Source organism: Convolutriloba macropyga, chromosome 7 (assembly GCF_964194025.1).
Source record: "Convolutriloba macropyga chromosome 7, txConMacr16.3, whole genome shotgun sequence".
Lineage (NCBI taxonomy): Eukaryota > Metazoa > Xenacoelomorpha > Acoela > Convolutidae > Convolutriloba > Convolutriloba macropyga.
Window position 1 is genome coordinate 13,015,953 of NC_134474.1, and position 25,302 is coordinate 13,041,254.

At 40.0% G+C, this 25,302-nt stretch overlaps 1 protein-coding gene across 1 annotated transcript in view; it reads right to left on the reverse strand.

Moving 5' to 3' along the window:
• Positions 1-336: 336 nt before the first annotated feature.
• LOC142342104 (bile acid-sensitive ion channel-like) overlaps positions 337-25,302 on the reverse strand; it is a 38,117-nt gene continuing 13,151 nt past the window's right edge. The window contains exons 6-10 of the mRNA XM_075393291.1: positions 24,281-24,429; positions 2,227-2,439; positions 1,635-1,747; positions 1,087-1,351; positions 337-770 (exon numbers count right to left, since the gene is read on the reverse strand). Of these exons, the coding sequence (XP_075249406.1) occupies positions 493-770; positions 1,087-1,351; positions 1,635-1,747; positions 2,227-2,439; positions 24,281-24,429 (1,018 nt within the window). The 3' untranslated portion in view covers positions 337-492. The remainder of the gene's footprint in view (positions 771-1,086; positions 1,352-1,634; positions 1,748-2,226; positions 2,440-24,280; positions 24,430-25,302) is intronic.

Below are 25,302 nucleotides of genomic sequence, written 5' to 3' on the forward strand. Positions count from 1 at the left end.
ACTTGGATGGAACCATACATGATCTTAGATATGGTATCTAAAAAGGGTCATCCCGGGGATGTCACGGGAATAATGCCCAGAAGAACAAAGTTGCATCCATGTTATTTCGATAAAGTTGACGGATTCATCTAAGGAAGTCAGAATTACAGTTTCATAAAATACACCAAAAATACTTTTTGAAAATGAGTCAATATCTCATATTAAGAAAAGAGTTCTGTTGGTTGTGCGTTTCGTTTCTTTTTTTATTTGAAAAACCTCTTCACGTGAAGTATTAAAAGGTCGAATAATATTATTCAGGTTTCTATCATTGTGGTTTTCAACTCTAATAATGAAAACTGAAACTAAAACAATTTTTACAATCATTTAACATTAAATGTACAACTATGTTACATTGTAGATAAATGCCACTTCTCAATTTTGAGTGAAGTCTGTAACGACACGTTACTGCCTTCCGACTTAAGACACGGTTACTGCAATCCAATTAAAGACACGTTACCGGGTCACCCGTCCAGTACAGAACGTAAGCTGCATGAACCAGTCGACAATTTCGAAAACTGTCATGGCACAAACCCCCACGAACAGACCCATATATCCCCCAATATCGGCGATGAACTGAATTAGGGTGTAAGATGCGAAAAAGTTGATAGTTTCATAACTCATGGATTCGAAATGGACGGACACCCTTGCCATGTCGCTTCGGATGTCGCTGGCAATTGAGTCAAAATCCATTGAATTCTTCTCGATTAGAGCATCCAGCCATCTTCGCAACGCTGGAAATAAAAAAGGGGTAATAAAAAAATATATAGTATATGTGGTAAAATTCGAAATATGAAACAAATTGAGGCCAGGAAATCTCCAGGGTCCAGGTAACTGAAATTTTAGGGTGTTTTGTTCAATTATTACAGCTCAAACTATGATTTCAGTTTAGTGTTGAAAATACCTTTGTTATGAAGACTAAAAAATGAAATTTAAGAAAATATTACAAGAGTTGAAAGAATTTTCTGTTTACAAAAATTGAGCGTCTTAGATCTTGGATTCCGCCGATACAAAACTTGGTTGAAAAACTATGTTTCTATGTTTTCTAACCTGACATTTCGGGCACATTTTTCCATACATAGTCAATAAAGAAGGGCACAAAGCCCTCCAGGGGCCAGATACTTGTAGTGACAGCTGTCTCGTAGAAATCATCATAGCATGCCATCGGACATTTGTTGCATTCGATCTCGCTGTTTGAAATCTTCTGATAAACGTCAAACACACAAGCGGTGACAGTTGCGTTTGTGTGGTCACATAAGACATCTGTGCCTGTTATGAAACTTTCGTAGCAGCCGCATTTTTCCCAAATTACTTTCTGAACAAAAGAGTTAATTAAATACAATTGTTTGTTCAGATGTCACTTTTTAGCAACTAATAATTCGTTAATTTAAAATGGTCTTAGTCAATATAGTTTCAATATTGATGGCTCAAACAGTTATTTATTCATGAGTTGGCAATTTCAAGTTATCAGGCATATTTGAGATTTTCTATTCGGCATTTGAGATGTTCGCATCTGGGAGCCCATCCTAAATTTATTTTCGAAAATCGTTCAGATAAAACTTGAAACTATTTTTGTACATAAACTTTTTAAATTTGACCTGATGGCAATATTTGATGCAAATCTGCTGGTTGTAGGAATACATTCCCTTTTTCTCATCTGGAATCGGAAGCTCTTCCGGGAACTCATCAACGCAATCAGAGTAGGGGTGAGCTGAAATACCAATCAACGTTCAAAAAGGGTTTAACCCGGGGGGGGGGGGGGGGGGTTTGACCGTTTTCTACAGAAGATGAACCAATAGCTTTCCAAGTCTTAGCATATTTCTCAGGTCTAAGAAACGGACCTTTTCTGTAAAATGCTGATCATATCATAGACGTCATACTAGTCAAAAATGTAAATTCTGTAACCATTTTTCCAAAAATGACAGACAGAAACGGTTATCTTTTATCTACTTTTTAAAAATATCAACTTGAGACTATAGATACTAAAACGAGCTTTTAGCAAAAGCGTCAGGTGTATCCCATTTTAGCTACCCCTCCCCCTAAGCTTAGTATTTTCGCATTCATATAACGTGCATAACGCCCCCCATTACCGTAAATATATCACAATGGGGTTTTCTGTAATTTCGTTGGGGGGACGGGGTGGGGGGGGGGGGGGGAGCGAAGAAGGATCCAAAACGTCATGAAACTAACCCAATCGGGTGATGGTGATTCTCTTCACCCCAATCATAGCGTATTTGCCCGGTTCCACCACAATAGCACTGGAAGTGAGGTCTGGCTCCACAAGAGGGTTGTGTATGGATATGATGGCACCCACAGCCGGGGATATTAGAGAGAGATAGGTGTCCACGTTCATCCAAAGAGACATCTTCAGACCATACAAGATACCAGTTCGAGCGGTGCTCTCTACCAAAAGGGAAAATTACTGTTTTAAAAAGTAAATCGGCTATTATTCATGCTTCGCATTGTTTAAGAACTTGAAGAGCCGTGTCCAGAAAATTCTGGTTCCTGGGGCTCAAACTTGGAAAAACTTCAACATTCAAATAACGAGAACCCGTCCTGGTAGCCCATGGTTATTAGATCTTAACAGTTGTACAAATGCAAATTTGATTCTTAGTAACTACAAGTAATATTTTGTATGACATCTTAGCAATCATAATAAGATTGTATATGAAATATTATAATTATGATTGCAATTGTAAAAAAAAGAGAGTGTGGCAAATAATTTTTATTAAAATGATTTTAAGAAATCATTTTTCTAAGTCACATGCAAAAATAATTTATTTAAGGAAAATATTAGGGCACTGTCAGTAAGAAAAAGATCATTTTTTATCAATGACCAAATTCTACATCATATTTTATTGTATAGTTCAGTGTGTTCATGTGACATCAGTTGTCTATAAAATTGCCTAAAATGACTTCACAAAGTCAAACTTTAGGAATCCTGTTTGCTTTTGAGCAGTTTTGCAAAATAATACCTTGACTGCTCTAAATGGCCGCTCCAGTTGATTTTGGGCTCTGATAGCTATAACAGCGTGCGCTATAGTTATGGAGTGTGCGACACAAATTTTAAAGGAGTTATACTATCTTCTCGTATGGCTTTTATCTATCAAGCGGGGTGAAAAAGTAATTTTATGTTCTCCTTGAAAATATTCTACTTGAATTATATTCTTCATGACAAAAATAAAAACTCAACTAGATGATTACATGGTAAAGTGCCTGCAAAGAATTTACAGTACTGTTCTGATAATTATTTGAATTGACAGAAAAATTATAAATTTGAATACCTCTGGAAAAATTCTAAAAGTACACCTGGAGATAGTCCAGGTAAAAGTGTTCCGTAATGTCGTCTTCTGAATTTCTAACTAGGCCAACAGTGAGGGGGATCTGTCGCCCAGAAGATCGAACAAATTTAATTAAAACCAACACCGAAGGTTTAAAAGAAAATGATGAAGCAAGCGCTACCTTGTCTCTTTTCTGAGTTTTTCCCCTCGTCCACTCTTGCAGGCTGTTAAAAGTGCTTTGTCCCAAAAGACGTTAAATTGAACAGAGAACACCAGCACAAATGTAGAATCCACAGTAAATAAATGCAACTCTCAATCAACTATCAACTTGAGACAAATTCAACTGCAAAAATTTGTATACTTTCAAAATTTTATCGTGATTCACTCGCAATATAATTAACCAAGTTGCTCACAGTTTCCTAACTGGTCTTGCAACTTTACTGACTGTTTTAAGTTTAGTCCCACTAAACCAACTGCTCACTAGCTCAGTCTTTTCTCTCCCTCTCCAACTTAAGCACGATAAGCTGATTACAACTTTTTTCTATTTGGCTAACTTTATCTTATCTTAATTAAATACACTTTTAGAACTTAAGTAAACACCATAAGTCATTCTGACTGATTGATTCATCCGCAGGAGGGGTTCCCTTCACTAAACAACTATCAAAAATTATTAAACAATCAAAAACCAAAATTTCCCAAAAACCCAAAAATTTGACCTCTAGAGGTCAATTAGAGGTCAATAGTCGAAGATGAAGGGTCAACTTGGTAAAAATAACTATTGGCGCGGGAAGTCCTTCCATAGTTACACCTACCCACCAATTTTTATGACCTAACTCCTAATAGAAAACGAGCAATGACCGCGCACACTTTTCATCGACCTCCCGGATGACCCCAAATTTCAAAACTTAATAACTTGCGAAGTAGTGGTCAAAACGTCTCCGGGTAAAGTTTTCTAGTAACTATAGGGTGCCACCAATTTGCCTGCCGAGTTTCATGACCAACGGTTCAGCCGTTGCGAGTCATTTGCAATTTGAAAATTTTTAACGAATCGTGGGTGCGGAGACCCGAAAAATCCGAGTTCGTCAAAATTGACCGGGGTGGTTATTTTTGTCACTAAATGTCTCAGGTTATCATATTAAAACCATTTCAAAGTCATTCGGCAGCTCAAAAAGGCCATTTTCCGGTTTTCGGCACTCGGGTCGTCCCGAAGCACCGACTTCCGGTCGGAATCTGGGATTGAAAATATCACCAGTCGAAAGCCCTTGAAAAGTTACACTAACCCTCCAAAAATCATATGGCTACTACCAATACTCCACGAGCAATTCAAATTTTACGTTCCGCAGCACGAGCGTGCGCTAGTTCCGTGCAGGTTGGTGTGGGGTCAAATCCGACCTCAAAATCGGATTCCCCGTACCCAAATTAGTCTATCCCCCAATTTTCAGGTCAATCCGATTTCAACTTTTTGAGAAACTGCTATTTCAATTTAAGTGTTAACTACTTTTCCGCTAAAACTGCATTTTCATAATAAAAATCATAATTATGCTTCCTAGACTCGTCCCAAGATCACTCAGTACATTAATTCATACGTAAACCAAGTTTCGACTGGTTAATAAAGTTATTTCTTACTTAGAAGTTCATATTTCCATTTAAAATATCGAAAACCTTCAAATCACCCCACTTCCGGTGTTAATAGCTCGGGGTTGGGTATTCGGATTGGCCCAAAAGCTATATCAGCCTGAGAGGATCATTGGGTGTACCTGACATTAAAATTTCATAAGCGTCCGCTTAATATAATCCCCACAGTCGCAGGGCACCAAGTTCGGCTACCCCCCTTATCTTTGTCACTTCAAAATAGCACATTTGTTTACTTAAAGCACACAGAACGTGATCAACTTAATTTATTTCACCCTTAGTTACTTTCATTTGAGCCTGCCTGTATATTTTAGATTAAATGGACAGCAGAAAATATTTTGAAGTCGTGCATTTTTTGCAATCAGGTCTTTTCCCTCGAAAAAGCACTAAAACTACCATACATTCATTGCGACGCCGGAGCAGGAAATATTTCACTAAAGATGGTCGACTTTATCTCATTGTTTCCAATTTGGAGGTTCTACACAGGGGAAATGCTCGTATTAAATTATTAGAGCTGCACCGAGAAAGTGGACATCCCGCGGGAAGAAATTTGGAGAAAATTGCAAAAAATATATATTCCGCACTTGATATTAGAGAGTTGTGCACTGCAATATCACGAGAATGTTCAATTTGTAACGACAAAGTGCTTTATAATTACCGCAAAGGTCCAATGAATCTTGTGTCAGAAAATGTGCTCGATCGGATATGTCGTGAAACTGGCCCAATAAAATACAGAAGACACTGCTACGAGCTATTTGTAAGGTAAGTCCAGTACTTTTATTAAAAACCGTGACAACACACGTTTTTTGTAACTCTGATTACTTTCAGCCAGTCTGATTTCGATACTGCATTTTATGATCCAGTTACGTTAGATACTGCTCATCCGAAATACAATTGTGTCAGCGCATGTTTATCTACTATTCTCACTGGTAATCGTTCACAAGCTGGTGAAATAGAGAAAATTTTTATAAAACTACGCAATGGGCCCAATAAGCATCTGTACACGTTACCTGGTAAAGTGGTTTTGTCTAGAGGGATTGGGGACATTGAATTTATTACCACAACAGACTTACGACTCTTTGCTCGGCAATATCGGATTAATATTTTTGTGTATTATGACTCTGGCGATGGCGAGCAACCTTTTTATCTGGGTCTAAATGGTACAAGACACGGCGCACGTTATGGGGGAATATTCTTGAAATTTCAAATTGTGGAAGGGGTGCCTCATTGCCTTATTGTGTGGCGCTGCAAACCAAAAGAAATTCTCAAAATGTAAATTTTCCAATTATATGAATACTTTTCATAATCCCCACTGTCCTTTAGTTCTCACTTTCTATATTTTTCTCTTCCTCAATCATGCGGAGGAAGACTTCTTTCATTTTGGGGTCTTCAGTTCCCCCTGTAACAGTCTCTTTTGCTGCTCTTGCCGCCATTCTTTTAGTGTTTTTCTTTGACACTTTTTTTTTCTTTTTTGGCTTCAGCCCCACTTCAACCAAAGCTTGTTTCCCCGAGGCTGATGGCTCAAATAGCGAGGCCGGCGGTGAAGGTGGGGGAACAATTTCGCTGTCGGGAGATCCTCTGGTCCTGTCCTGATCTCGGTTAGGCGACAATTTCAACTTTTTTATAATTCTCCTTGTATTCTTTGTCCTTGCCATTTTAATTAACTTATTACAATACTTCAATTTTATGACCCTTATTTCCGTTATTCACAAACACTGTTGACTATTTAACTCATCAATCTAATATGACAGCCTTTCACTATTCAAACTCAACCAATTTGTTATGCCTTTATCCGGTTTGTAACTTTGCTTACTTGTGTGCATATTTGTTTTAATGAGAACTTGGGGCACCATGTGTTTGCTTTCAAGAGAGTACTTAAATTTGTTCAATTTAGCTTTGGTGTTATTAACTTAATTAGATTGTCCTAATTGCGAGCTTTCCAACAAGCCTACATACAAGTAAGTTCGTACTCGTTGCTCTTATTTTAATCCGCATTTAATTTGCATGCGCGCTACACTCCCCCCCCTCTATTCTCATCATACTCCTGAATGATGGCAAAACCTGCAAGTTAAATTAAATTGTTAATACAGAAAAACGAGAAATAAATTTTCTGACAATAAAATTTTTTAAAGCAGTACTTAGTCTTCGTCGCTTGATGACAATCCCAGTTCTTGTACTCTTACTTCCCTCCGCTCCAAAAGAGACAATTCCTCCAGCAGCGATCTTTCGCGCGCTCTGCATCGCTCCAACGCTCGCTCGATCTTGCGCTTATATGCAATGTGCGCGTTCCTAAACGTGTTCGCACCTCGAGTGTTGCGTCTTCTCCCCACGCAGTACGCCACTCGTTGTCAAGTGGTTCTACTGGTCCAAGGGGGAATTTGCCTTTGGCCCCATCTAGGTGCCCATCCCCTCACCGCAGCTGATCCTTCACCAGTGATTTCAGTGTGCCTTGCATTTGTGGTGTTTTGGTTCTGTTGATCTTCTTGATCCAGATCATTAGCCGACTCATTTCGTTCTCTGACTTCAATTCTGCTCGCAGTGTTTACTTCACCTTCGCTGTCACTCCACGGTCGTGGGCTGCTCATGATTCGCTTTAATGGTCGAATTAAATTCTCTTCAACTACCCCGGATGCTCTTATCTTTTGCCTCAAGTCAACTTCTTTTGTCTTGTCAGTTCTTTGTTTACTCAAGGATGTTTAATTTGTGATAAGAAAACTTCACTCTTTCTAACCCATTGCTTAAACATCTCATTAATCACGCCATCTGTCAAGTAAGCCGTATTCTATATTTGCTCAAGATAACCATTGTTTCAATCAGGACATCCAATCTTTGCCTAACCATAAACCAGCTCAATCGCCAAACCGTTCAGCATACTCAAACGCAGTCATCCAACAGAAACCCAAAATGTAAGGAAATTTTAACAATCTTTTTATATACTTATATCTTCTTTTTCTTATATACTGTAACTTGTGTGTTGATCCAAATCTTGTATTTTTTTCATAACTCATTGCTCATTGTTTATTTCAGGGACGCCTTCAACAACAGGACTCTGGCCTGTTTACTTCCTCATGGATTGACCAGCAAACCATTTGATTTCCTCCCAACCATGGAAATTGATTGCATTCTGGTCCAGGTGGTCTCTAAAAGCCCTGTGCCAACTAATCCGGAAGAATTCTATCTACTAGACGTCTCGGTTATCCCTCAAGGCCAGGACACCAAACTACCGCTAGAAATTCCTCAGCCCCCTTGCAACGACTAAAATTGGCCCTAAGGAATGAGGCCGAGTGGCACGAGAACGGGTCAATCTTGCACCAAGCTCTCATTTGGTTAGAGAAACCTAAGCTCGCGTGTTAAACTTTCAGAAACCTTTGACTGGACTCGATGTATATATTTTTTAAAAACACAGTATTGTTTCTTATGGGACTTTTACTTGACTTAGCACTTTTCTACTGTAGACTTTTATGCCTTCTGCCTTCTTATTAATTTACCTTAATACCTGTTTTGTTTCTCAATCGATGGTTTTTTTTTTGAGTGAATCACGTTAGTAATTATGTAGATTATAAGGCCCGGTAAGATCTAGCATTAGAGTATAAGTTTGAAGATTAAACTGCGCAGCAAATACAGACTAAGCTACAATAAACCAAAAAAAACTGAGGACCGCCTCAAAGATCAAAACACTTTAAATCCCATTCGTAAATGAACTTTAACTACTAGCGTCTCTCAGTTTCACTGTTGGATCTGAATAAACAGGTAACAAGAGGTTCTGAATAGCACATCAGTTTCGTATTTAAAATATAAAGACGATTTGACTATAAAGTCATCCGATTAGCACCAAGCAATCTTGACTAAAATTAGAAAAAGGAAGGTCTGTACTCACGCGAGTCCTTTCTGTTTAAAGAAGAAAAAAAACTTAGTGTTGAGGGCCAGCGTGCTCTCTCCGCAACCAAACCACGTCACTTCCTACCGAAGTCCTTCTGCAACAAATCGCGTCCGGGTGAGGCCTTAGAGGGTCTCGGCATTGTCCTTTCTCCCTGCGAGCTGACCAACAATTTGGCCGGTTCAGGCTCGTACTGCGGTAGGTCGGCGTCCCCAGGAAGCAGTTCACGATTATGAATCCAACTGCGTCGTCTGCCTTCCATGTCGTCCAAAATCATCCTGGTTGAGCTATGGGACGGCGAACCGATTACCACTTCCTCATTGCTGATGCGATCGATGCTACCTCTTTTGTGTCTACGGTGGTAGCGCACAGGGGGAACCACAGTCCGTCTCAAGTGTTCGAAAAACGATTCGTCGTGCAGTCTCTCCTGACAGGGACACAATTTGAGTTCCTGCAATTTTTTCCAAATCATCCAGAGTATAACGAGCAGAATTGTTATGGCTACCAGACCAAGAAGCATGCGCAGGGGTGAACTGTGGTACGCCTTCCAGTGGAACGGCGTATGTTTGTCAAGAATGTGTTCCGCAAAAGGCCTGGCAATCAATTCCAATTCCCCTTGGTCAACTGTGCCCTCTGGTAAGTCTACCAAATTTAGTCTAAAAGACTCTATCATCTCCTCGTGGGCAGCGTTTACAAAAGTTTCCGGAATTTCGACTCCTATTTTCTCGTTTTCCACCGTTCTCAAAACTTCAAACAATGACTGCAGTAGCGGATGTTGTTCAACAATAACAACTTTGCTTGAATTATGCTGACATGTTCTGGAATCCGGGTATAGAACGATCGTTCCCGTGGGGTTTTCAACCCTTCAATGGCAACTGGGTCTAATCAGACAACTCTTGCATCCAGGTATCTGTTCGCCTTGTGGTTGGTCTTTCACTCTAGTATAGTTAATGAATTTGAAATCATCGTTGCTGGACGTGATTAGGTAAGTTGAGTCATCCAGGTATTCCGCAGCTGCTTCGTCGGGTAGAATTTCAACTTCATGAGGACAAAGTCTCAAAGCAGAGGTTGGTAAGTTGAAAAATAGGCTCGAAAGACATGTTGCCGACGAGCTTCTTGCCATTGGAAAAGGTTTCATGCAGAGCAACAACCTGGAACTCCCCCTACATTGCGAGTTCATCTTTCCTTCGGTAACTTCTGCAAAATTATTATTATATTCCGAAACCAACAAATAATTTTTATCAAATCTGTACTTGGTAGCCGTCGACCCATTTGCTATTGGTTGTGGAATAGGTACCGCGCGGTAAACACGATGAAAACCATTCGTATGATGAACCGGAATATTGAGCAGAATGTTCAAACTATTGTGTGTAACTATTGTCGATTCCACAAGTTCAAACCCATAATACGTCATAAGATCATGTCGTGGAATTGCCTCTTTCTGGGTGTCCAGTTGAAGACCATCTAGGACCTGCAACAGAACTTCCGGTGGAATCAAAGTAGCAGGAATGTGTCCCTGAGCCAGAGAATCCAATGCATCGTCCAGCACGTAGCCAAAATTGTGCAAAGCAACTTTGTAGGCAATTAACTCCAATCTTATAGCAGTCATATGATCGCTGAAATTACGAACTCCTGTTGTGAAGGCAATGCTCTTTTTAAAAGTTGATGCCCACTCATGATTTTTGTCGCACTGTCCTGATTTTTGGTCACCATAAGCTCCATAAGATACCGCTTTTGCTAGTTGCGAAACCGCAACTCTAATAGTGTGAAAATTCGCATTTGCATCCTTGGATATCAGCCGTAATTGACCCTGGGTCTTGTTAAGAGAGTGGCCAAAAAAGTGAATCTTTTCTCCTGATTCCAACGTAACTGTTCGAATAGCTCCGTCCAAGAATTCCGATTCTTCGCCCAAACGGTCAATGTCCTTCCTGCTTCCACAGAAACCAAAGAAAGACATATAGTGGCAGAAACCTTCCTTAAGTACAGGGGCAAGTACAATTGAGGAAACTACTGAGAAGGCCGCAATACCGGCAAAAATTGCTCCAGCACCGCGACGTTCGCGGCCGTGACGGGGATTAGTCGTTCCATTAACAAAAGTTCCTATTCGGTCCTTAATGTCCCTCCAAACCTTTTCAATCTCCTGGACTTCATATTCCACTCCTTTTATTGTCACATATGTACTGTTCAACAATCGTTCATGTGTTTCTTGATCCCCACATATGCTTCCATCATATCCTCTCCACTTTATTGCCAAATTCAACTGGAATTCCTGATAAGCCAAGTCTAAGTGAGTCAAATTTATCGCCGGTAGTCCAGGAATTGGCACGGTTACCCACGTCGCTTCAAGTCCACTTGAAATTATCACTGGCGTTTCAGGGATGAAAACCGCTCCAGCCGTGTTTCTTTCGATCTCTGATCGCACTATTCCCGCAAGAATGAGCAACGCAATGGCCCTCCACACAACCACCCCTCCCATTATGAAGGATTGTATCTAAATAAATGTCAATATTATTTTACTACGAAATTTTAAATTAAGCCTAATTCGTTAATCGAGATCAAATAATTTTGCCCAATATACTAAAAGTATTTTTTTTATCTGATTTTATTTTTGCAGGGAGGGGTCTAAAAAAAACCTAAAACCTATCAATAAAATCAAAATAAAATGTCTATTCGTCAATCCCGAGTCGGATCACGGGCTTAATGTCTCGCCGAGGTCGTCTGCGCGCCAAAGGACTCTCTTCTAGCATTTCAGGCGTTTCATTAGCTTGGGTCACCGGTTGTTCCTCCAAGTCAAGTTCTTGGTCGTTTCTAACAGCTGTTGGACTCTCCTCGTTTCTCTGGTTGGCTTTTGTTAGATCACTAGCGTGGCCAATGTTTGTGTCAGCTAACACGTCTACAATCTCCGCCACATTGCAGGGGTTAGAGACTTGTTCGGCTTCAACTAGCGGGACGGAGGGCTCGTATGATCTCTCATCACGTGAACGGACTTGTGCCGCAACAATATTACGTCTGCGTTGTTGCCTTTCATGGAGCGTGCTTTCCGTATTCCTTATGACCTCCCCATCATCATCATCCTCTTCCGCTTGATCGTCAGGAAATTTATTGAAGAAATCCTGCGAACGAAAAGGTGTAGGTCGCTTGGTCCTACCACTTGCGTCGCCCGTTCGCTCCTCATTATATGGTTTCAGCAAATTGAAATGATCTATCCTCGTTTTTCTCGGTCTTCCTTCTTTGTAAATCATGTAGTTGACTTCTGAAGTCCTTTCTTGGATAATGTAAGGGCCTTCGTAGGGAACAAAGAACTTCTTTGACTTGGCCTTTTGCTTCGAGTAAAGCCAAACTTTTGCACCGATTCCGTAAGGTTCACCATAAACTTTTTTGAAGTAAAGGTCCTTCTGTCTCTGTTGGTTTACTCCTAATTGCTCCCTGGCGTTAGCATGAGCTTCACGAAACTGTGCCTCGAGCCACTCGATAAATTCTCCTTGGCTACGCTCTTCATCATGGGGTTTTGGATAAAACAAATCGATTGGATACTGGCACTCCTGTCCAAACACTAGACTAAACGGCGTGGCTTGTGTGGTCCTGTGAACGGTTGTGTTATAAACGAAATCTACGTAGGGTAACATCTCGTCCCACGTCCAAGGATTATCAGCACAATACTTGGATATGACATCCGCCAAAATTCTATTGTGCCTTTCCACTTGGCCGTTTCCCTGAGGGTGATACGGAGACGTACGTGTTTTGTCAATCTTCAGTAGTTTGCACGGGTCGAGGAATAACTGACTACCAAAGTTTTTTCCTTGATCTGTATGCAAAACATCTGGTACTCCGAACTTTAAGACCCACTTCTCAACAATTGCTCGGGCGACATCTTCCGACTCTGTACCTACGAGAGGTGTGCTCACAACGAACTTTGTAAACATATCGTTTATCACTAGAATATGTTTTGCTTTCGAAGCTTTGGCCATTGTTACTGGTCCCAAAATATCGGCCGCAACCTTATGAAATCGAATTCCAACTTTGAACGGCTGGAGGCCGGCAACACGTTTTCGGCCCGCGGTTGTCCTTGCAGCACAAGGAAGGCACCACAATAAGCGTTTTTCTATGTCCAATCTCATTGTCGGCCACCAGAACCTTTGTCTCACCCGGTTGAGTGTTTTTTCGAACGCAAAATGACCTCCACTAACGGGAGAGTCATATAGTTGTTCTAATATCTCTTTACGACCACTTGCTGGAACAATCAGTTGTAGGACTGGCTCCTCCGAGGAACCACTCTCGTTCTTAAACCACTTACGATATAGTATTCCGTTCTTAATTGACAGTTCTTTCCATCTTACCCATAGTGCCATCACCTCCCGTCCGTATTGAGCAGCTTCATCTTTGGTTATCAGGTTTGTTCCAAAGTTGAAACAGTTTTTGTCTTCATCTACAGTTGCCCAAAAGAGAATGCGGCTGATCGCCTCATCTTGTTCTTGCATCGACCTCACGTCCGATTCACCACGAGTCCAAGTTATTGAAACTTGTTCTTCATCATTTTCTAGCAGTTGGTCATCTTCTAGATCCGCTGTTTCGTCATACTGACCCTGAACTGTAAGCCGTAGATGATCAGTGGCCTTGGAAACGGCTGTGTTTATATCCACAGCCTCCGGACAATTTCCGGGCATCTCTTCTCTTTCTCCGGGTTCCCACTCAGGACTCTCCTCTGTTTGTCTTGTGAGTCCGTCTGCGTTGGCATGTTTCGATCCAGCTCGATGGACTACTTGGAAATTATACTCCTGTAGGAACTGACACATTCGGAACGTCATTCCTGTTGCATCATCGTCATTGTCCTGCCTGAAGAGCCATCGAAGGCTAGCATGATCGGTTCGAATGATGAACAGTAGTCCCCATATGTAGTTCTTATACCATTTCAATGCCTGTATCACTGCAAGTGCCTCGCGTTTGGTTGTGGAGTACATCATTTCTGTTTTTGTGAGGACCCTACTTGAGTAGACAATTGGCCGTTCCACACCATCGACATCATTAGAAATCACTGCTCCTAAGCTTACTTTGCTGGCATCTGTATCAATGATGAAGGGGCAATCAAAACGAGGAAATTGCATCACTGGCGCGGTAGCAAGTTCGACTCGAAGTCTATCAAATGATAATTGGCAGTCCGAATTCCACTCGAAGCGAGCATCTTTCTTTGTGAGATCCGTGAGTGGCCTTGCAATTTGTGCAAAATCTCTCACAAAGCGTCGATAGTAATTGCAGAAGCCAACGAAGGACCGAATCTGTTTTACCGTCTTTTGTACTGGCCAATGCTTTACCGCCGAAACTTTATCGGGGTCCGGTTTTGCTCCTCCGTTGCCAATAATATGACTAAGATATACAACTTCTCGCTGAAATAATTTACACTTCTTGGGCTTTAACTTCAAGTTCAGCGCCCGCAGTGTTTGAAAAATAGTCCGGAAATGTTCCAAGTGATCAGCTTTATTGGTACTATAAGCCAGGACGTCGTCTAGGAAGATGAGAATAAATTTGTAGAGGTAGTCTCTGAAAACTTCATTCATCAATCGTTGGAACGTACCAGGTGCATTTGACAATCCGAAAGGCATTCGAACGTATTCATAAAGACCTCCATCCGGTGTCACGAAAGCCGTTTTGTGACAATGCTCCGGGGCCACAGGAATCTGCTAATATCCACTTGCCAAGTCCATTGACGAAAACACTTTTGCTTCTTTCAGTGCATCGAACGACTGGTCAACCTTAGGAATTGGAAAAGCATCTTTGATTGTTACGTCATTCAATTTTCGGTAGTCAATACATACCCGCACACTTCCGTCCTTCTTCTTTACAAGTACTACTGGGAAACTGTAAGGACTTTGGGACGGCCGAATGATCCCTTGGTCCAACATTGCATTAACTTCTTCCCTGATAATCTCTACTTTAGGTAAACCCGCTCTTCTAGGAGGAATTTTTATTGAAGGGCTGTCACCAGTCTCAATCCTATGTTCCACAACATTGGTGCAGCCTAACTCGTCGTTGGTCAAGGCAAAAACATCACGGAACTCTTGAACTAAGGCTCTCAAATCATTCAAATCGTTGCCTGTCACACCAGGTGCCGATAATTCAAGAATTTTTTGGACGTCGTCTACAAGTTGAGACGTCGGTTTCAAATCATTCTGTAATTGAACATCAAGATGTGCTTCAGCAGTTTTGGCAATGCGATCAAATCGGTTTGGGTCAATCTTTGATCCATTAGAAATTTCTGTAGCATGCACAGTCATTTGACGATCATGAGGAACTGCCTCAATAAAAGTTGCCAACCTTTTCGGTCCTTCAATTCGTATTGGCACTGTCGATCCCTCTTTCTGACCTGTCCAAAGCTGATCAGTATCCAAGTCGATAATGCAACGGTGCCCCTTTAAAATCTCAAGACTCAGAATCATGTGGTTGTCGAGATCATGCATGACTAAAGCTTCAATATCAGTTTCGATTTCGCCCAAACGTAGATGCAATTTTGCTCTGCCGATAACGTCAACTCGTTTACCGTCCGCTGTCTCAAGTCTACCAGTATACTTTTCCATTTTAACCGGAATGTCCAAAGAAAACAAGGTATCGTGTTTGCTCCCGTATCGATAAGGAAGGTTAGCTTCGTGTCATTCAATTCGCCCGAGACCAGAATGCTGTATGGCTCTTTTCTTTGCTCAGGCAACTCACGCATTTGGTCTGTTGTGGATGTTTTCGTAACCAGGGGCTCGTCCAACTGATGATACATCCTTAACTGATTGGACTGCGCTCCTTCGTTATTGGTGGCAACCGCTGTTTGGGGTTTATTTTTGTATTCGGCCGGGATAAACCCTTCCCTCCGGAATTCCCCGGTGGGCCCAGCCCTTGCTAGTTTAAAGGACTATTGGCAAGTAGCGGACACTCTCTTTTGAAGTGATCCGAACTTCCACATTGGAAACAGCCTGTACCACCTTGTCGTCGTTGTTGGCCAAGGTTGTATTGTCCCTGCGGTCGAGAAGCTGACGCAAATCCCTGTCCGTACCGGCTATCTGGAGGGTACGGATTGAACAACTGCTTTCCAGTGTTCTGAGGTGCATGAGCTTGCTCTGCTGGGGGTCCCGGTATGACAAACGAGACGAACTTACTCATCATCGAAGATATATTTGACATAACTTTTCCTGACTGTCAACCAGTTTGTCGATTTTTGTCCCCAGCGCATCATTTGTCAGAGGAGTTTGTGCAATTGAGGTGCCCTGAACACCTCTTGACGCTTGCGAAGGCAAAGGTTGAGCTACCAGGAGGAAACGAAGTTGCCTCTGCCATAGTCCTTATTGCCGATATTCTTTTCCGCTGTCGAAATCGTGAACCTTTCGTAATGGCTTCGAGACTCAGCGCTCTGTTTACAGCTTTGTCGAATGTCTGTGGATCCTCTCGAAGAAGCAATTCGTAAATATCGGAGTCGAACAATCCATCGATAAATTGTTCTCTGTTCATGTCATCTCGGGACAAAGCGTTCATGTGTGTATGTGCGATATCACCCAATGCCCTTACTCTTCTCGAAAACTCACGCGTTTCCTCCTTGTCACCTTGCATGAGTGCCTTGAACTCAGCTCTGGCTGTACGTTGATCTCTGTAAGGCGACATTCTTGGGTCCAAGTACTCAAAAACCCTCGCTAGTGTTGGCGGCAAATTCCTTCCCACTTGTCTCGTAAATCTGGCAGGCATGGCGGTGAACTCGTCAAGCGCCCAGGATGTTAAACACGTTGGTAGGGCCCGAATTGCTGTGATATCATCCCAACCATTCGTGTCAGCTAGCCAGAGAAAGTGCTGCTTCCACTGGATCCACGTCGAGTGTTTTTTCGAAGGGTATCGATCCGGCCTCAGCGTGCCCGGTCCAAAAATCCCGCGGCCGTTGTCTGGAGCTTCGTCATCCCCGTCCTCGTCGCCTCTGTCCAATGCGAGAAGATCGTTAGGTAGATCGTCTCCGTTTTGGAAAACTTCACCACTTGGCGGATAAAAAAAATAATCTTCCGGAAAATTACAAGGAGCGATGCCCACCCAGGAGCGCCACTGTCGTCTTCTGAATTTCTAACAAGGCCAACAGTGAGGGTGATCTGTCGCCCAGAAGATCGAACAAATTTAATTAAAACCAACACCGAAGGTTTAAAAGAAAATGATGAAGCAAGCGCTACCTTGTCTCTTTTCTGAGTTTTTCCCCTCGTCCACTCTTGCAGGCTGTTAAAAGTGCTTTGTCCCAAAAGACGTTAAATTGAACAGAGAACACCAGCACAAATGTAGAATCCACAGTAAATAAATGCAACTCTCAATCAACTATCAACTTGAGACAAATTCAACTGCAAAAATTTGTATACTTTCAAAATTTTATCGTGATTCACTCGCAATATAATTAACCAAGTTGCTCACAGTTTCCTAACTGGTCTTGCAACTTTACTGACTGTTTTAAGTTTAGTCCCACTAAACCAACTGCTCACTAGCTCAGTCTTTTCTCTCCCTCTCCAACTTAAGCACGATAAGCTGGTTACAACTTTTTTCTATTTGGCTAACTTTATCTTATCTTAATTAAATACACTTTTAGAACTTAAGTAAACACCATAAGTCATTCTGACTGATTGATACATCCGCAGGAGGGGTTCCCTTCACTAAACAAACAGATTAACGTCAAAATCCGCGGTCCTTATCGCTCTTATTTGCACACACAAATTTGGCGCCAAGTCAATTTCGTTGCTTTTGTTGTTCAAAGACTATTGGTCTCCATGTGTAAATATACCGCTAATTCATGCTTGCTAAAGCTAAAACAATGGCTTGGTATGCTTTTCCCAGCATTCCGTGCAATTCCCCATACAAAAATTAGTCAAAAACCAAAATTTCCCAAAAACCCAAAAATTTGACCTCTAGAGGTCAATTAGAGGTCAATAGTCGAAGATGAAGGGTCAACTTGGTAAAAATAACTATTGGCGCGGGAAGTCCTTCCATAGTTACACCTACCCACCAATTTTTATGACCTAACTCCTAATAGAAAACGAGCAATGACCGCGCACACTTTTCATCGACCTCCCGGATGACCCCAAATTTCAAAACTTAATAACTTGCGAAGTAGTGGTCAAAACGTCTCCGGGTAAAGTTTTCTAGTAACTATAGGGTGCCACCAATTTGCCTGCCGAGTTTCATGACCAACGGTTCAGCCGTTGCGAGTCATTTGCAATTTGAAAATTTTTAACGAATCGTGAGTGCGGAGACCCGAAAAATCCGAGTTCGTCAAAATTGACCGGGGTGGTTATTTTTTGTCACTAAATGTCTCAGGTTATCATATTAAAACCATTTCAAAGTCATTCTGCAGCTCAAAAAGGCCAATTTCCGGTTTTCGGCACTCGGGTCGTCCCGAAGCACCGACTTCCGGTCGGAATCTGGGATTGAAAATATCACCAATCGAAAGCCCTTGAAAAGTTACACTAACCCTCCAAAAATCATATGGCTACTACCAATACTCCACGAGCAATTCAAATTTTACGTTCCGCAGCACGGGCGTGCGCTAGTTCCGTGCAGGTTGGTGTGGGGTCAAATCCGACCTCAAAATCGGATTCCCCGTACCCAAATTAGTCTATCCCCCAATTTTCAGGTCAATCCGATTTCAACTTTTTGAGAAACTGCTATTTCAATTTAAGTGTTAACTATTTTTCCGCTAAAACTGCATTTTCATATTGAAAATCATAATTATGCTTCCTAGACTCGTCCCAAGATCACTCAGTACATTAATTCACACGTAAACCTAGTTTCGACTGGTTAATAAAGTTATTTCTTACTTAAAAGTTCATACTTCCACTTAAAATATCGAAAACCTTCAAATCACCCCACTTCTGGTGTTAATAGCTCGGGGTTGGGTAGTCGGATTGGCCCAAAAGCTATATCAGCCTGAGAGGATCATTGGGTGTACCTGACATTAAAATTTCACAAGCGTCCGCTTAATATAACCCCCACAGTCGTAGGGCACCAAGTTCGGCTACCCCCCTTATCTTTGTCACTTCAAAATAGCACATTTGTTTACTTAAAGCACACAGAACGTGATCAACTTAATTTATTTCACCCTTAGTTACTTTCATTTGAGCCTGCCTTTATATTTTAGATTAAATGGACAGCAGAAAATATTTTGAAGTCGTGCATTTTTTGCAATCAGGTCTTTTCCCTCGAAAAAGCACTAAAACTACCATACATTCATTGCGACGCCGGAGCAGGAAATATTTCACTAAAGATGGTCGACTTTATCTCATTGTTTCCAATTTGGAGGTTCTACACAGGGGAAATGCTCGTATTAAATTATTAGAGCTGCACCGAGAAAGTGGACATCCCGCGGGAAGAAATTTGGAGAAAATTGCAAAAAATATATATTCCGCACTTGATATTAGAGAGTTGTGCACTGCAATATCACGAGAATGTTCAATTTGTAACGACAAAGTGCTTTATAATTACCGCAAAGGTCCAATGAATCTTGTGTCAGAAAATGTGCTCGATCGGATATGTCGTGAAACTGGCCCAATAAAATACAGAAGACACTGCTACGAGCTATTTGTAAGGTAAGTCCAGTACTTTTATTAAAAACCGTGACAACACCCGTTTTCTGTAACTCTGATTACTTTCAGCCAGTCGGATTTCGATACTGCATTTTATGATCCAGTTACCTTAGATACTGCTCATCCGAAATACAATTGTGTCAGCGCATGTTTATCTACTATTATCACTGTTAATCGTTCACAAGCTGGTGAAATAGAGAAAATTTTTATAAAACTACGCAATGGGCCCAAAAAGCATCTGTACACGTTACCTGGTAAAGTGGTTTTGTCTAGAGGGATTGGGGACATTGAATTTATTACCACAACAGACTTACGACTCTTTGCTCGGCAATATCGGATTAATATTTTTGTGTATTATGACTCTGGCGATGGCGAGCAACCTTTTTATCTGGGTCTAAATGGTACAAGACACGGCGTACGTTATGGGGGAATATTCATGAAATTTCAAATTGTGGAAGGGGTGCCTCATTGCCTTATTGTGTGGCGCTGCAAACCGAAAGAAATTCTCAAAAGGTAAATTTTCCAATTATATGAATACTTTTCATAATCCCCACTGTCCTTTAGTTCTCACTTTCTATATTTTTCTCTTCCTCAATCATGCGGAGGAAGGCTTCTTTCATTTTGGGGTCTTCAGTTCCCCGTGTAACAGTTTCTTTTGCTGCTCTTGCCGCCATTTTTTTAGTGTTTTTCTTTGACATTTTCTTTTTCTTTTTTGGCTTCAGCCCCACTTCAACCAAAGCTTGTTTCCCCGAGGCTGATGGCTCAAATAGCGAGGCCGGCGGTGAAGGTGGGGGAACAATTTCGCTGTCGGGAGATCCTCTGGTCCTGTCCTGATCTCGGTTAGGCGACAATTTCAACTTTTTTATAATTCTCCTTGTATTCTTTGTCCTTGCCATTTTAATTAACTTATTACAATACTTCAATTTTATGACCCTTATTTCCGTTATTCACATTCACTGTTGACTATTTAACTCATCAATCTAATATGACAGCCTTTCACTATTCAAACTCAACCAATTTGTTATGCCTTTATCCGGTTTGTAACTTTGCTTACTTGTGTGCATATTTGTTTTAATGAGAACTTGGGGCACCATGTGTTTGCTTTCAAGAGAGTACTTAAATTTGTTCAATTTAGCTTTGGTGTTATTAACTTAATTAGATTGTCCTAATTGCGAGCTTTCCAACAAGCCTACATACAAGTAAGTTCGTACTCGTTGCTCTTATTTTAATCCGCATTTAATTTGCATGCGCGCTACACGTTAGAAGCAGTTAGAACTTGCCTGAAATGAAAACAAAACTGGAGGAACTAATAGTTCTTATAGAAACCTCGAACTTTCAATATGAATTTACTCCTAGTGTCCTTTTAGAATTAAACTTTCTAAGATTCAATTACAGTCGATTCATGTAAAAATCAAACGATTGGTAATCAGATTGGTACGCATAATCTCCTCTCAATAACAGGGAGCCTACAAAATAAGACTTCGACTTGAACTTTCTTTTGTCAATTTTTGTTCAAGAAATTCGCAAAAACACTAGTCATCTTTTTTTGTTGTAATTTGATTAAATGCATGACTCATTTGGTATACACACTTGTCAGATTCCTAGAACTGTCAATCCAGGCACATTGAATTACATTTTTGACGCGAATGGTCGACTGTAATTGGTATATAATAAGTACATAAAGCAAAGGGAATTAATCTTCAGTACATAAAAAAGAAAAAAATAGTGATTATCCAAGACAGGGACGGATTACGTGGATTGTGGTATTGTGATAGCCAAAAATTGCCAAGTTTGAAGGGACCTACAATTACAATGAATTCTACGGCGTAGTTGAAACCCATTCATGAGTTAAACCAAGAAGTGAAGATAGAATTTGCATCATTCGGTGAAGATTCTTATATTTTCATCAGTTTGTCCAAATCCTGATCTTGATTTGGACATTGCGTTGAAATTGAGACGTTATCATTGGTTGATTGTAATGGAAAAATCTTCGATAGACAAATATTTCAAAAACGTCAATTGTTTGCGACTGTACGCTATACTTGAAAATGCCTCTGGTTTCATTTTCAAGTTTTGTGTTAGGAAGCCTGTTTAATTTTATCCAATTTTGGGAAAACTCCCATCGTAAAAAGCGCCAAGATCTTAAATCTGGTGGAATGCAGCATGTATTCTTTTCATTACAATATCAAGCGCTCACACTTCTACTGACGCCTTCTTTGTAGCAAAACCGATAGCCTTCTCTATGAAATATTAGTGACCAGTAAGAAAAGAGAAGATTTTCATTCTGAACTATCAGGAAAAGAAACGTTTTGAATTCTCCATTTATCGGCCCAATCACTTCCTGCACAGTATCAGCAAGCGGTCGTCAATTTTGAGGACGAGTTTCCCTTTGGTCCCATTATATTTTATGTATCTGGCTGATATCAAACTTTAACTAATTGAAATTATAAAAACTGGTGAAAAAAGAAGAAAAAAGGCTTACTTTTTCGATATAAAAGAAATTGTAGTTAAAATTTGAACCAGACATTCATTATTTCTCTTATGTATTTTGCAAACCAGAGTAGAGACAAGTCATCTATTGGAAAATCGTCTGAACTTACCAAAAACAAAAAAAATGAAGAATCAGAGTTTTTATAAAACAGCTGAGCTTTAATTTAATGTCAACAAAATTGCAAAAAATGCTTTGTTGAAGATTTGTTTGTTGGGGATTTCAATTTGAATTAAAATTAAAATAATTTCAAGTATCTTTTTTAATTTCATTACTTGCATATCGATTTGGAGTTTCTCATCTCTTTTTAAATTCATCAGTTGTCCAATATTTAATACCACCAAACCTTTCTTTAAAAAATGAACCTACGTTATGCCTCTCGATATGCTGATTGAGAAAAAATAAATGGGAAAATTATGCTTAACTCAGTTTGAAGCCAATTGTATTCTTTGAATCTGGTCATCAAGCTGTGAGAGACCAAAATTTGTCCTAATAGAACTTAACATGGCTCGTAAAGTTCATGAAGGTCAAATGTTTTTTTGAGTCGGACCACGAAAAAAAAGTAAAATCAAATTTTTTTGATGCTTCTTGCCATTTTTTTTGCAACACGATTGCGAATTCGTTGGATCTGTTGCAGTTTTTCCAATATTACATTTAGCAAGCAAATCATAGCTGTGTTGTTATCAAATAATCAACTGAGGGTTTCTAGGTAGTCTTCAAAAGGAAAGAAAGAAAAAAACATATTTCTCGGTAAACTCTGAAATGTACCTGTAAATTCGTCTACATTATTGAAAAATAGCGCATAACAAAATGACACGTTCGGTGACAATTTGATTTGGAGAGGTCATATAACAGGATCTTTCAATCCAAAAACGTATGCGCCAGTGGCAAATGCGGAAGCAATTCCAGATTTTGTCGTGAGTTTTTTTGACGTAACCTCTTCAGTCAAGTGCACCCCCAGCCATTCAGATCATGCAAAGAAAAGTTTTGAGGAAAAAAATTCAGTAAAAATTTGCTCGAAAACTGTGAAAATTTTTGCCTGTATTGATAAATGCTTACCAAAAAATTTTCTTCGAAATAATTTGGCTCAGCTAATAGTTCTGCTCGGATTCTGGATCGCGTCAATTTGCTTGCGAAGGCTAATCGTTTTACAGTAATTGGGAAAAAATAGTATATTCAGGTGTGGCGCGTAGGAAATTAAAAGTTTTTCCTCCAAAAAGTTTTTGGGTTTGCTTATTAAAAAATCAAATGTTAAATAGATAAAAAGAATAGTTAGAAAATTTTCCTAATTTTTTTTGCACAACTTTCTATTCCCTTAAATCCCAATATAACTACGATCCGAAAAAGACAATGCTATATTTTGCCCTAGGTGCCATTTTTGACCAAAATTGCACAATCGAATTTGTTAGATAGGGCAAAAAAACATTTCATTGGTCGAAGGAAGGCTTTGAAAAAATTATATCCGAGTTTGTTTTATTCTTGAGTCCAGCCAGAAATCTTTTTAAAGGCAATTTTGAGCCAGGCATGGTCTTTTCATGAGTTGAGCAAAAGTCTTTTCAGAAGTGTGCTTTTTGCATAGGCCGAAAATAAATACTTCTTTAGAAGCAGCAACGCAGCAAAACTAATCAGCATTGCACCACTGCAATCCATTGTAGAAGACAATTGGTGACCCTCCAAAAGTCATAGGATTGTTTGCATTTCTCAAGAGAAAGAAGTTATCGCAACTGGACCATTTCGCAATGTTACCTGGTTGTATAACAATATGAAATTTAATCGTATTGACTTTCTTCCATTAGCCATGTTACAATGCGGCGTTACTCAGTTGTATTCCGCTCCAAAATTATCGGTTGTCATTTTCATAAACAAAGTTTTCATAAACAAAGCAGATTTTTGGTAGATTCATGGTGCTTCAGAACCTGGAACAATGGAAGAGCAATGCTTACCACTCTCTATGCAAAAGGGGGTAAAAACTTGAGGCACAAGCGCAGACTAATGAAAAGACATTTGCCCATGATTTGACAATAACTCAACACCTTTTTTGTAATTATGATGTAATTTTTTCGACGAAATTTCTACTCCTCAAAAATTGTGGTCAGGGAAAAATGCTGCTTAAATTTGGGGTCGAGGTATTGTCCAGAATGACAAAATTTCGGTCAAGCAAACGTTCAGGTGATTGATAAAGTCTAGGAAAATCTTTTTCACAGCTCTTGTTCCAGCATAGTCTATTTATACTCTTTTCCGGTTGAGCATGGTCTTTTCATAGATCGAGGTGTAGACTAGGGATACACACACACACATACAATTATACATACATATATATAAGGTCTTGGGTCTTTTCCTGAGTCGAAGAAGAAACAAGGAGATGGCAATTCTAATACAAAATAAAAACCTAGAACGACGTTTTCTCTTGTTCTGGCTGATGAGTTGCCATTTTGGTTGTTGTTTGCAGACGAAGAGGAAGCATCGCGTTTCTGGCCAAATGAAGATAGCATCGAATCTGTAGTTCTCTCGGTCAGTGGACTGTTAAACGTCATACACCTAAATGAACACAAATATTGCTGATATTTTTCGGCTTTTTGTTTTTCTCAAAAAGATTAACGATTAAAGATTTTTTGTTGAAATTACAGATTTTAAAGATTAAAAATTAAAGGTTTTTTGTGGAAATTCTTATTAAAACTCTTTTTATTCTGGATTTTTGTTTTTTTAAGGGTCTGATAACAATGCACTACCTTTTCAACATTTTTTTGTAAATCATATTAGATATCGGGAAATCGCGATTAGAATTACAGGATATTTTCCTTTTGTGCTCCCACCCCCCCCCCCCCCCAGCTTAGTGGGTGCATATTATTTGCAATCCCCAGATGCACGCGCCATATTTTTACACAATGATTTACTATGTAATGACACGTGCTCTGTAACTGGGGGTGCATAACTTACTGGGGGGGGGGCACATATTACAACACAACTTTATGCCTCGCAAATTATTATGCAGAAACTATTTTTCTAATTATTGAAATCAATTTCCGCTCAACTCCGTGATAGACTGCTTGCCAACCCAAATCGCTGATGAAAACACTTTATCTCGACCATTAAAAAAACTGTTTCACTCTAAATCAGTTTATTAAAGTAGCTAAAGTTTTTCGAATTCTTTCAAAAATTGATATTAAATGGAGAACTAAAGTTTTTGCATCAATTTTATAATAAGGACATTTTAAACGAAAGATATTGTTTAATGGCGGTGATTCTCCTTGTTAATTTTTTCAGCAGGACTTAGTGCAGTTTCCCTAGAGCTTCAATTTGACCATAGCGCTATCCAGGGCCAATGTAGGGGCAAAACAACTAAAGACACTAGCGCTTTTTCCTGGTTATCTTCTCGGAAGAAAGGTATAGGCGCAGATAAAGTATAGCCCA